This window comes from Salmo trutta, chromosome 6 (genome assembly GCF_901001165.1).
Source record: "Salmo trutta chromosome 6, fSalTru1.1, whole genome shotgun sequence".
Classification (NCBI taxonomy): Eukaryota; Metazoa; Chordata; class Actinopteri; order Salmoniformes; family Salmonidae; genus Salmo; species Salmo trutta.
The window spans coordinates 52,608,270-52,619,738 of record NC_042962.1 but is presented as its reverse complement, the minus strand read 5'-3'; the positions used below and the strand labels follow the sequence as shown (position 1 = coordinate 52,619,738).

The window sequence follows — 11,469 nt, the reverse complement described above, 5'->3', positions numbered from 1 at the left end:
TTAGTCGTGGTATATTGGCCATATATCACAAACCCCCGAGGTGCCTTATTGCTATTATAAACTGGTTACCAGCGTAACTAGATGTTTATGCAGAATTTGAGCAATGGAAATTCTGTGTGCATATAAAGTCAGGGTCTACAGATAACTTTCTAGAACGGCTATACAGAGAGCACCCCTTCACTTGGTCGAGATATTGGTGATTAAACTATCCCAATAACAAAACACTGGACAACTCAGTATGTCATGCAGCAGTACTTTATTCACATCATGAAGACAACTCTTCGGCACAGATTATACATCTTTCTTTCAAGTTCTTTATTCTGTGGGATTGTCCTCAGCAATTCTGCTGCGATTACTGATGTCTCGTAGGGACATAATTTCCCACCTACCAGGTGTAAGGAGAACTCTCGAGACAACTCCACAGGTAGCCAGTCTGAGGGAACCTCAATGTCACAAGATTCTATAATGCCATTCTTGATGTCCATGTTTAGAGTTGAATTGCAGATAGACGTGTCATTCTTCAACTCAAAAGTCGTACAGATACTGAACTTAGGAGTCCTTCCAAATGTCCACTCCCATGCCAACAGTTCACGGGCCATTCTTTGGATACCAGGCAAGGACAGCTCATCACTTGGGTCCACAAGTGTTACAGGGCTGCTGAAACCAAACTCTGTGTTGTACTGGGATGCCACTGAATCCATGATAGTGTCACAGTCCAACGTCGGGTCCTCATCCAGCAGGTTTTTCACAGGGGATGGCACGCTTTGCGTTGCATTGCTCTTGATGCCCTGGCAGGTTGGTTTCAGCACCGCGGACAGCAGTGCCCTGTCAGCCGAACACAGCAGAGTGCAGTGATGGTAAGCTGCTGTCCTTCCCAATTTAGCAGCGGTTCCTGAAATCTTGTGGTGGCCATTCAGCATGATGTCAAACCTCTCTGTTGCACGTACGTCCATGTCTGGCCTGAGTCCTTTCAGAGCACTTGTCACGACTTGGAGATTCCTGTGACGGTCATAGTTTTTCTTGGACGTGAAGAAAGTCAAATTGACATTTCCTAAATCGTGGAATACAGTCCCGCCCCCACTGCGTCGCCTGGCGAGCGGTATCCCTTTCTGTCTCATGACCTGAAGGTTGCACTCTTGCCACGGGTTCTGATGTCTCCCTATCACCACCGCTGGGGCATTCCTCCATAAGAAGAGAATACTCCGGTTTTGGAGGTCAACATGATCGTGTATCCAGTCCTCCAATGCTAAGTTTTCAAATATGTCTGTTGACAAAGATTTGAGGATCAGTCCTGACTTACCAGTCTCGTCAATGACAGCTGACAATGTGCTCTTGGCTCGAGCCGATCGAAAACAGACTTGGGATTGTGCGCACAAAGTCGAGAATGTTCTTAAAATCATCGCACCTCTATCTGTCGTTTCTTCTGTGCATCTGAAAATAGTTTATCACTTTTGTGGAATGAAACTTTTCCAAATACATGAATGGAAACGTTTTCAGGTCGAATTCGTTTTTACACATACTTCCGCTTTTCTTCCTCTTATTTTCTTAAAGGCAGGGTTTATTTACCATTGTTTTAACACTGCCACCTGCTGTGCTGGAGCGATATCTCCCTTGTTGCTCAAGTGATTTTCGATGCTGGTTTTACAGCGCCACCAAGCGGTTTAATTCGTATATTGAGTCAAAAAGGATTTACTAGTTCTTGAGGGGCTGGGTTGGATTTTAAATATTATTTTGGGCTTCTTTTTCAAAATCAACAAACTAACAGGTTAACACTTGCCCCTCTACAAAAGCAGCCACAAAAGGCTCACTATATGGAAGTTTCATGTACTGCAGAGGGACAACAGCTAGGCTCCCACCAAACAGATTGACAGTGCAATTTATTATAGTAGACTACTTTTTAATCCTGACAAAGGCAAAATAACTGATTTATTTGAAGCCTGGGGTGCATTCCTTTTATTTTAAAATGGTAGCATAAATTACATAGAATACTGCAATGCATTTAGCAATGCAGTCAAGTCAGTCATTTTGATGCATAATACTTTTGCATTTAGACTTGGAATTACACTAGGCTAACATTATCTTCCGCCAACATTATCAGCACGTGTTGTCAGTGTGTGGTTGAGTACCGGGTATACTACGTTGTCAAGGTAACGGACGCACACTGTGAAGAAAGGGCCTTTGCTGATTGGCTTGCAAGCTTGTGACATCTCGAATTACGATCGAATCCTGACATCTGATTGGTCAGACCGTTTATCCCATATGAAAGCGGTTTAGGAGCCATTCAGGGTTTACAACAGCAAACCCCAGTGATTTATCCAGATAACCTCACGTAACTATTTGCTAGCTACGGCTATAACAGCTATAACTATTTCATCCATAAAGTAAGTTGAAGATCTCTCTCGCTCTCAACCATGATTTGTTTTTGTTTGCATCTAATGTTTTACTTAGACAAGCAGTAGCTTTAGCCTAATTCTATTTAAGTGTTTAACGAGCAATCTTGCCATAATAAAATCAGTATAGCTTTCGACAATTCAAGGCTAGCGTAGGTAGCAAGATTGCTGTGTTTTGGAAGACACTACTTTGCAAACTAGCAACCTTTTGAAATCCAATACAGTGCTGTATATAATACATTCATAATCAGTAGCTCGATTAAAATCACCTGTTCGCCAAATAAGGAACTTTAATGCAATGTTTTGGTTAGCAAGGTCAAATTTGAATATGCTTAGTTACCATGACAACGTAAATTGTTTAGAACAGAGCGTCATAAATCAGGCACTCCTGTTAGTTTTCTGTCAGCTTGATAGAGACACATTTTCTTATTTTATTCATTTTCACCTAATCCCCATTGCCCTTCCTGTGTCAGGCTGCAGAGGTTAGTGTGGCTGGTGTGCAGGCTGAGGAGGTGCAGCTTCAGCAGGGGGTGAGGGGAGAAGAGGGGGGAGGAGGACGTGGAGGAGCCAGGCCATATCAGTACACCAGCTCAGCTGCAGGAAGAGCAGGACCAGCAGGGCCCCACACTGGAGACAACAGAGGACCACACACAGCATGCAGAGGTAGACTTGAAACCATACTGTGTGCCTAAGAGGGGATGCGATGTGAATACTGAACACAATGGATGAGTGAATGTCTGATTGAATCAATGCAAGATTTCTTGGGGTCTGGTTTTGTAGAGCATCATCGAAAACCTGCAGAGGAAGATCACGTCACTAGAGGGCGCTATCACCAAAGTGACACCTGTAAGACCACGACTGATACCACTATATTGCATACTAATTCAACAGGCATAAAGAAAATAGTATAATCAATAGCCTACATTTATCATCCACCCTGGCGTCTGGGTTCTGGGCTATGTCTCAGGATAGCGAGTCGGCCGACACTGAACCAATAGAACTTGAGACCCAGCTGAACCCCACAGTAGAGCAGAATCAGGAGCAGGACCTGCAGGCCTTACTGGACCAGTTGCACCAGGAGAGAGACAGTCTGAACAGACTGGTGCAGAAGCTCAGCCTGACAGGTGAGTTACTATGGGGCTGGACTGAGAGGAGAGAGGGTAGTGGAGAACGAGATGCCAGAATGTGATGTAACACTGTTGGCTATCCTACAGAGAGAGAGCAGGTCCTGTACACAGAGCCAGACGGCAGGGGGAAACGTGGCTCTCGTCTGGACAGCTTCTTGCGGAGCGTGGAAGAGGAGAGGGACTACTACAGACAGGAAGCAGACAGCCTGAGGAGGATGCTGAGGGGCAGGTGCTCCTGTAGCCCCTGTCGGGGGCACCTCCAGAGCCGCAGCCCCACCCGCCAATCCCCTGTTAAGGTAAAGGAATGGCTGTCTAATATTAACTACAAATGTAAATAGGGATTTGTTACACCACTTCAGTGTTATAAATGTATAAATGACGCTATATATCAATTTTCAGAAATGTTGGTAAATTAGCTTTTATTACTTAAAGAAATTATGAAAAAGATTGGTGTGTTTTTTCACTATCTAATCATGGCATGGGGTTGTTCACTGACAGACATATATTTGTTTAAAATATATTACTTGATGGTTTCATGTCAGAGAGACAAATAATCATGTTTTTTTAGCAAAATGCTATATATCCGGCTCCCTCTCAGAGAAATAAGTAGTACTGCTAGGTTTCACACAGTCAAATGTAATACATGGTAACATTTTTAATAAAGAACTGTAGAAATGATACATTTGTGACATCAATATAATAAAACAATTAAATACAAATGAATTCAGTAAGAGATCTGTGAAACATTTACATTTTACATTTTAGTCGTTTAGCAGATGCTCTCATCCAGAGCGACTTAAAGTAAATGCATTCATCTTAAGGTAGCTTGGTGAGACAACCACATATCACAGTCAAATATACAGGACACCAACATTCCATTCCAGCGAAACAATATAGCGTTTAGCAAAAAAAACTAAACATTTTCATACACACTAAAACCTATTAATTAAACATCTGAGAACAGTAATATTTTTCACACACATGAAAGTACCCATAAGCAATCATTTCTGATGAAAAAATACAAATGTGAAAAATTGGTGGACATAGAATTTTGGAAATAAACTCTTCAAATATAACTTTTTCCATATTAATCAGAAAAAAATCTAATTTCTGACCAGTGTCTCCTGGACTGCGAGCACTTTGTCATGATACTAATGTAACAGCTGATGTACTCTTTAGAAATCTGACTTCCTGTTTTGGGCAGGGGGGCAGCTATGATTCTGAGCTGATGAGGGTCTTGAGAGAGCGGGACGAGATGCAGAACATGCTGGATAAGTATGAGCGCCACCTGTCAGAGATCCAGGCCAACGTGAAAGTTCTGACTGCCGACAGAGACAAGACCAGCATGCACCACCAGCAGGCCAGTACCATTCTTAAAGGAATAGTTAACTCCAACAAAACACGTTTTGTCTGACTTTTTCTTCGCTCAGTTCCAAATGAATGGGAAATAATTTTGCTGATAACAATCCCATTCCTCATCAGGCCCAGCAGGAGATAGCGTCGCTGCGTCGCGAGGTACTGAAATCCAAGTCGTCGCGTGCAGCTAAGAGCAGTGTCACTGTGTCAGCTCAGAGCATCCTGAAGCACGTGGAGGCGGAGAGAGACGAGGCCAAGGTCGACCTCCACCGTATGAGCACAGAGAGGGACAGTCTGAGGGAGAGACTCAAGGTCAATATATTAACCAGATTGGACAATAATCTACTTCTGAGTGTTCCAGCATGGCCATCTATTGACTACCAATGAAAGTGTGTGTGTGTGTGTATCCAGCTGAGGGAAAGTGTCTATGTGTGTGTTGCGTGTTGTCAGATCTGTCAGGAGACAGCCATCAGTGAGAGGGCTCATCTGGAGCAGAGGGTGGAGGACCTGCAGACAGCTATTCTCACAGTGAGTGAGGAGGAGAAAACCTCCATAGAAACACAATGACTAGAACAGACACACTCTTTAAATGTCCTAAGTTTGGAATGGAATGTTCGTTCTGCTAATTGCATTTCATGGTGATTCTCCTTGCTGTAGCTGGAGCATGAGCGGGGGGACCAGAAGAGCCGTCTTGCCCTGATGAGGGAGTCCATGATGGGGCTAGAGGAGGAGGTCCACAGCCTGGGCAGGAAGCTGACCGCTGCTGAGGACGAACACAGCAGGACCAGGAACGAGTGTGTCATGCTGAGGTAAGCAAGGAACCAGCACTGATGTATGAAGTCATGTGGTTGGGGATTCACTTCCTGCATCAGCCACATACTGGACACGTGTGGGAACTGTTACTTCTATAGCGTCCATTTAATCCCTTTTATAGCATCCTTTTAAGTGTGTGCGTGCACGTGTGTGTTCAGACTGTCCAACAGTGAGACACAGAACGCCCTGAGTGACAGCCAGCGCAGACTGACCTCCCGCATCGGAGAACTCCAGAACTCCCAGGAGAGGAACAAACTGCTGGACGAGAAGAACGGTGAGGAGACAAGGTCTGCCTGTGTGTGTGTGTGTGTGTGTGTGTGTGTGTGTGTGTGTGTGTGTGTGTAATAACCTTACCAAACTGAGCCTTATCTGTTGTGTCAGACTCTCTACTGAGGCAGATGTCTGGTCTAAGAGAGGAAGTGAGCAGTCTACAGTCCACCATCACTGACCTGGACCAGAGGAGAGACTCCCTGCAGGAGCAGCTGGAGAACCAGACTGACCTCCTTAACTCAGCCCGCAACCAGCTGGACGACAAAGTAATCAACTGAACACTAACTACACACACAGCCAATTGTACCTGCCAGCCTACCTGCCAGCCACTATGTTTAGGAAATCTAATATCAGTGATTGGGTGATGGTCTGTTTGTTTCCATGTGTTTTTCTTCAGGAGAAAACCATCAGGAACCTCAGGTTGTCCATAGAGGATCTGGAGACATCAGCAGAGTGAGTCTGAGTTGTCCAGTACCACAAAGCTTCACACAGCAGCATCAGATGCCAAGTCACCATACTAAGGTTCACTCAGAGACGCATACGGATGCACCACCTGTGTAAGTTAACCTCTAAACTCTGACCCCTGGCTGTGACCTTTCTGTTCCCCAGGAGCGTTCGTGTGGCGCTGGCAGGGCGGGAGAGGGAGCTGGAGGCTTTGAGGAGGAGGCTGGGGGATGCGGGTGAGGAGCTGGAGGCTTTGGCCAAGGTGAAGGATTCCACCCTGAGGGAGAATGCTCAACTCCGAGACGAACTGGACACGAGCCGTCTCAACAACCAGGTCAGATACAGCACTTTCTGACCAAACCAGGAGCACAATTATTCTGTTTTAACTTTGAAATGATCAACCTTTTAGGGCTCATATTATTTAGGGAGGATGGTATGTAGCCTGGTATCTGTCTCTGTTCAGCTATTACATTCCACTTCTTGTACTCTGTGTCATTTGCCAAGTGACAGGAGTGGCAAGGATTGGAATGTTAGCTAAAAAGACTGGAACCCAGACTAGATGCCATGGGCTCATGGTCCAGAATAGTTTTTTATCCCAGGTGATTGGTTAGGGCAAACAGTAGTAGAAAACCCTAGGACTCCATATTATTCATGATATACCAAACCTCATGGCCATTATCTCTTTAGAATCTCACCAACACTTTGTAAGGTCTAGTTTGTTTTGCTGTCCAGGCCCTGGAGCTGAAGTCTGAGGACTCTGCTCAGGAGGTGCATGAGCTGCAGAGGAAGGTACAGGACTATGTGGCTGACATCTCCCGCATCGAGAACCTGCTGTCCACCAAGGTACCATCTGCTGGCACTGTGAATGGACGATATTTCAATCGGTGATCTGTTAGTTATGTCTTGTCAAACTAATTATCACTCATCCAGAGTAGCTATGGCTTCGTTTACACAGGCAGCCCATTTCTGATATTTAGCCCAAACATTGTCAAAAGAGATGATCTGATTGGTCAAAATACCTATTAGTGGAAAAATAATCAGAATTGGGGTTCTGTGTAAACGCAGCCTTTGAGTTCCAGATCAATTCCTATTTGAAAATGTGTTTTTTTTCCTTTCCTCCTTGTGCTTACTGTTAGCGGCAATCAACGTTTTCAGACTGGAGTTGGGTAGGGATTGATAGCCAAGACCTTTTCACTTGCACTGTTTCATTGTGGAGCTAAACAAATAATCCAAATGTGTGTGTGTGTGTGTCCACCAGGAGTGGGAGTGCAGGGAGCACCAGGAGGCTCGGCGGCGTGGGTCGGCCCAGGCCGAGAGCTGGGAGGGGCAGGCGCGGCAGGCGGAGGGGACCATCAGCGAGCTGAGGCTGGAGCTGATGACCTCAGACATGGAGAGACGCAGACTCAGGGAGAAGGTGGAGGCTCTGGAGGCCAGTCTGCAGGAGGTCTGTCTAACCTCACTGTCTCTATCATTAGGGATTATCACTGGTTACACACTGGGTCACATTCATTAGACACCAAACGGACTGAAACAGGGTGGGACTACCTGAAGTTGTCCAATAACAAAAGCTCATTTTAGTTTTCTGTTGTAAAAGGTCTTGCGACGTTTTACCATGTTGTCCGTAATGAAGACGACCCTGGACTCCTATAGTTGTGTGTATCCTAGGCGTTGTCTGCAGAGCGGAGCTGCAGCAGCCAGGTGTCTCAGCTCAACAGGAGTCTGCTGCACACTGAGGAGCAGTGGAGACAGGCCCAGGGGGAACACACCGCCACTCAGACTGACCTGGAGAAGACCAGGGAGCTCTGTGTCAAACTGGACGCCAGCAAGGAGGCTGTGAGTCATGGAGGGGATGGTGTATGTGCGTGTGCGCATACACTACCGGTCAAATTTTTTAACACCTACTCATTCAAGGGTTTTTCTTTATTTTTACTATTTTCTACATTGTAGAATAATAGTGGAGACATCAAAACTATGAAATAACACATATGGAATCATGTAGTAACCAAAAAAGTATTAAACAAATCTAAATATATTTGAGATTCTTCAAAGTAGCCACCCTTTGCCTTGATGACAGCTTTGCACACTCTTGGCATTCTCCCAACCAGCTTCATGAGGTAGTCACCTGGAATGCATTTCAATTAACAGGTGTGCCTTCTTAAAAGTTAATTTGTGGGATTTATTTCCTCCTTAATGCGTTTGAGACAATCAGTTGTATTGTGACAAGGTAGGGGCGGTATACAGAAGATAGCCCTATTTGGTAAAAGACCAAGTCCATATTATGGCAAGAACAGCTCAAATAAGCAAAGAGAAACAACAGTCCATCATTACTTTAAGACATGAAGGTCAGTCAATACGGAAAATGTCAAGAACTTTGAAAGTTTCTTCAAGTGCAGTCACAAAAACCATCAAGCGCTATGATGAAACTGGCTTTCATGAGGACCGCCACAGGATAGAAGACCCAGAGTTACTTCTGCTGCAGAGGATAAGTTCATTAGAGTTACCAGCCTCAGAAATTGCAGCCCAAATAAATGCTTCACAGAGTTCAAGTAACAGACACATCTCAACATCAACTGTTCAGAGGAGACTGCCTGAATCAGGCCTTCATGGTTGAATTGCTGTAAAGAAACCACTACTAAAGGACACCAATAAGAAGAATAGACTTGGTTGGACCCAGAAACACGAGCAATGGACATTAGACCGGTGGAAATCTGTCCTTTGGTCTGATGAGTCCAAATTGGAGATTTTTGGTTCCAACCACCGTGTCTTTGTGAGACGCAGTGTGGGTGAACGATGATCTCCAAATGTGTATTTCCCACCATAAAGCATGGAGGAGGAGGTGTTATGGTGTGGGGGTGCTTTGCTGGTGACACTGTCTGTGATTTATTTAGAATTCAAGGCACACTTAACCAGCATGGCTACCACAGCATTCTACAGCGATACGCCATCCCATCTGGTTTGCGCTTAGTGGGACTATCATTTGTTTTTCAACAAGACAATGACCCAACATACCTCCAGGCTGTGTAAGGTCTATTTTACCAAGAAGGAGAGTGATGGAGTGCTGCATCAGATGACCTGGCCTCCACAATCCCCTGACCTCACATTGAGATAGTTTGGAATGAGTCAGACCGCAGAGTGAAGGAAAAGCAGCCAACAAGTGCTCAGCATATGTGGAAAATCCTTCAAGACTGTTGGAAAAGCATTCCAGGTGAAGCTGGTTGAGAGAATGCCAAGAGTGTACAAAGCTGTCATCAAGGCAAAGGGTGGCTATTTGAAGAATCTAAAATATATTTGGATATGTTTAACACTGTTTTGGTTACTACATTATTCCATATGTGTTATTTCATAGTTTCAATGTCTTTACTATTATTCTACAATGTAGAAAATAGTAAAAAAAAAAAAAACCTTGAATGAGTAGGTGTTCTGAAACTTTTGACTGGTAGTGTATGTCAACATGTTGATGTGTGTGTGCTTGTAGGTGCAGTGTGAGCTGGAGCTGCTCAGGAAGCAGCTGTCCAGTGAGCGTCTGAGCATGAAGAGCCTGGAATCCGTGCTGGTGTCCACCAGGGAGAAGGAGCTACACCGACAGCTCAGCTCCCAGGAGAGACACACCGAGATCCAGCTGCTCAGGGACAAACTCACCGCGGCCGACAGCAAGGCGTGAGCAGACACTTGGTCGCTGTTGGAAGGGTTTCTGATTTGTTCGGTTGCCTGTTTTGACAGCTTCCCTCTTTGTTTCTCTCCCTCTCTTTTCATCTATCCACCTCCAACTCAATTCTCTCTCTCTCTACGTTTCGTTCTGTCTCTCTCTCTCTCCCTCTCGCTCCCTCTCTCTCTCTCTCTCTCTCTCTCTCTCTCTCTCTCTCTCTCAGGAGCTCTCAGAGTAGAGAGGTGGCTACATTGAGTACTCGTTCAGCACAGCTAGAGGCTGACCTGGACATGACCAAAAGACAGCTATCTACTGAGCGGTTTGAGAGGTCTGTCTGTCTGTCTGTCTGTCTGTCTGTCTGTCTGTCTGTCTGTCCTTGCTTGTCGTAAAGGCTTGGCTTGTGCTTTACTCTCTCTCTCTCTCGTAGGGAGAGGGCAGTGCAGGAGCTGCGTCGTCAGGGTCTGTCGTCATCGTCCTCTGGCCTGCATCCCTCCTCCCCTCGCCAGCGTCGCTCCCTCAGCCCCAGCAGGCCCCTGTGGTCCACCCCAGACCACCTGGCCAGAGAGAGATCCCCAGAGAGGTGGGCCCCCTCCCTGAACACCTCACATTGAATACAACACACATATATTTCTACATCTCTGTGTGTGTGTGTGTGTGTGTGTGTGTGTGTGTGTGTGTGTGTGTGTGTGTGTGTGTGTGTGTGTGTGTGTGTGTGTGTGTGTGTGTGTGTGTGTGTGTGTGTGTGTGTGTGTGTGGTGACAGGAGCCTGGGGTTCAAGGACCTCTACGACTGAACAGATCTCCCTCAGGAGGAAAGACAACCTTCTCTCTAGTCCTCACTGTGCTATGATGTCATTCTTCAACTCAAACCCTGTGATGTCATGATCAGGACCTCCGGTTCAGAACAACCCTCCTAGACCGGAAATAGTTTCAACAAGTGTTATCTCAAATGTCTTTTTTATTACATTTTACAAATGAACTGACATCACTGTGTTTGGTTGTGTGTATTGATCTGTAAAATGATCTGTAAAACCATTCAGTATATTTTTGATGAAGATTTGATTCAAATGAAATACAGCTAAAAGAGGGAAATTATGTTCCTTCGTTAATGTATTCTATTTTTTCTAAGTTGTCTGAGAGAAGTGCTTTAATATAAATAATCATTCTCGTTCTGGTTTACTTTTCAGTCATAAGTCAGCTGAACCTTGCAGAATGGTACTATAGGCTACATGTTCAACTGACCACTCAGTCTGTCTCTTCCCCTGGGATGCTTTGTTCTCTAAATCAGAGATGGGAGACTGGTGGTCCGCACGGCCCCCCTTTTGTAGGTCCGCGGATCAATTTACAAAATGTGTTATTTTGATTTATTGTTGCCGGGGTCTCAACTTAGTGTTGAGAGTTAGAATAGTAGAAGGTGCAATTGT

General features: G+C 45.2%; 2 protein-coding genes across 3 annotated transcripts; one reads left to right on the top strand and one right to left on the bottom strand.

The window, feature by feature from the left end:
- Nucleotides 1-237: 237 nt before the first annotated feature.
- On the bottom strand, nt 238-1,597 carry lipt1 (lipoyltransferase 1). Its single transcript, XM_029756898.1, has one exon. It carries the CDS (start codon nt 1,398-1,400, stop codon nt 261-263), a length of 1,140 nt encoding a protein of 379 aa, XP_029612758.1. The 5' UTR covers nt 1,401-1,597; the 3' UTR covers nt 238-260.
- A 629-nt stretch (nt 1,598-2,226) lies between these two features.
- Nucleotides 2,227-11,140, top strand: LOC115196253 (testis-specific gene 10 protein-like). 2 transcript variants are annotated; one of them, XM_029756896.1, is made up of 20 exons: nt 2,227-2,381; nt 2,864-3,053; nt 3,171-3,236; nt 3,358-3,514; nt 3,605-3,813; nt 4,722-4,877; nt 5,000-5,185; nt 5,324-5,401; nt 5,531-5,682; nt 5,845-5,960; nt 6,068-6,222; nt 6,354-6,409; nt 6,566-6,734; nt 7,133-7,243; nt 7,659-7,844; nt 8,066-8,233; nt 9,876-10,057; nt 10,270-10,374; nt 10,474-10,626; nt 10,809-11,140. In XM_029756896.1, the coding sequence occupies exons 5-20, from the start codon at nt 3,733-3,735 to the stop codon at nt 10,837-10,839; spliced, it is 2,085 nt and encodes a 694-aa protein (XP_029612756.1). In that variant the 5' UTR covers nt 2,227-2,381; nt 2,864-3,053; nt 3,171-3,236; nt 3,358-3,514; nt 3,605-3,732; the 3' UTR covers nt 10,840-11,140. The 2 variants fall into 2 exon arrangements, with proteins under 2 accessions (XP_029612756.1, XP_029612757.1); XM_029756897.1 differs by having other exon boundaries at nt 3,147-3,236.
- The last annotated feature ends 329 nt before the right edge of the window (nt 11,141-11,469 follow it).

Bases quoted from the DNA above. Each gene is read 5' to 3' on its own strand.
- LOC115196253 (XM_029756896.1), top strand. From the start codon at position 3,733: ATGCTGAGGGGCAGGTGCTCCTGTAGCCCCTGTCGGGGGCACCTCCAG. The intron at 3,814-4,721 runs GTAAAGGAATGG...TGTTTTGGGCAG, and splicing joins CCCGCCAATCCCCTGTTAAG to GGGGGCAGCTATGATTCTGA. The intron at 10,375-10,473 runs GTCTGTCTGTCT...TCTCTCTCGTAG, and splicing joins TCTACTGAGCGGTTTGAGAG to GGAGAGGGCAGTGCAGGAGC.
- lipt1 (XM_029756898.1), bottom strand. From the start codon at position 1,400: ATGATTTTAAGAACATTCTCGACTTTGTGCGCACAATCCCAAGTCTGT.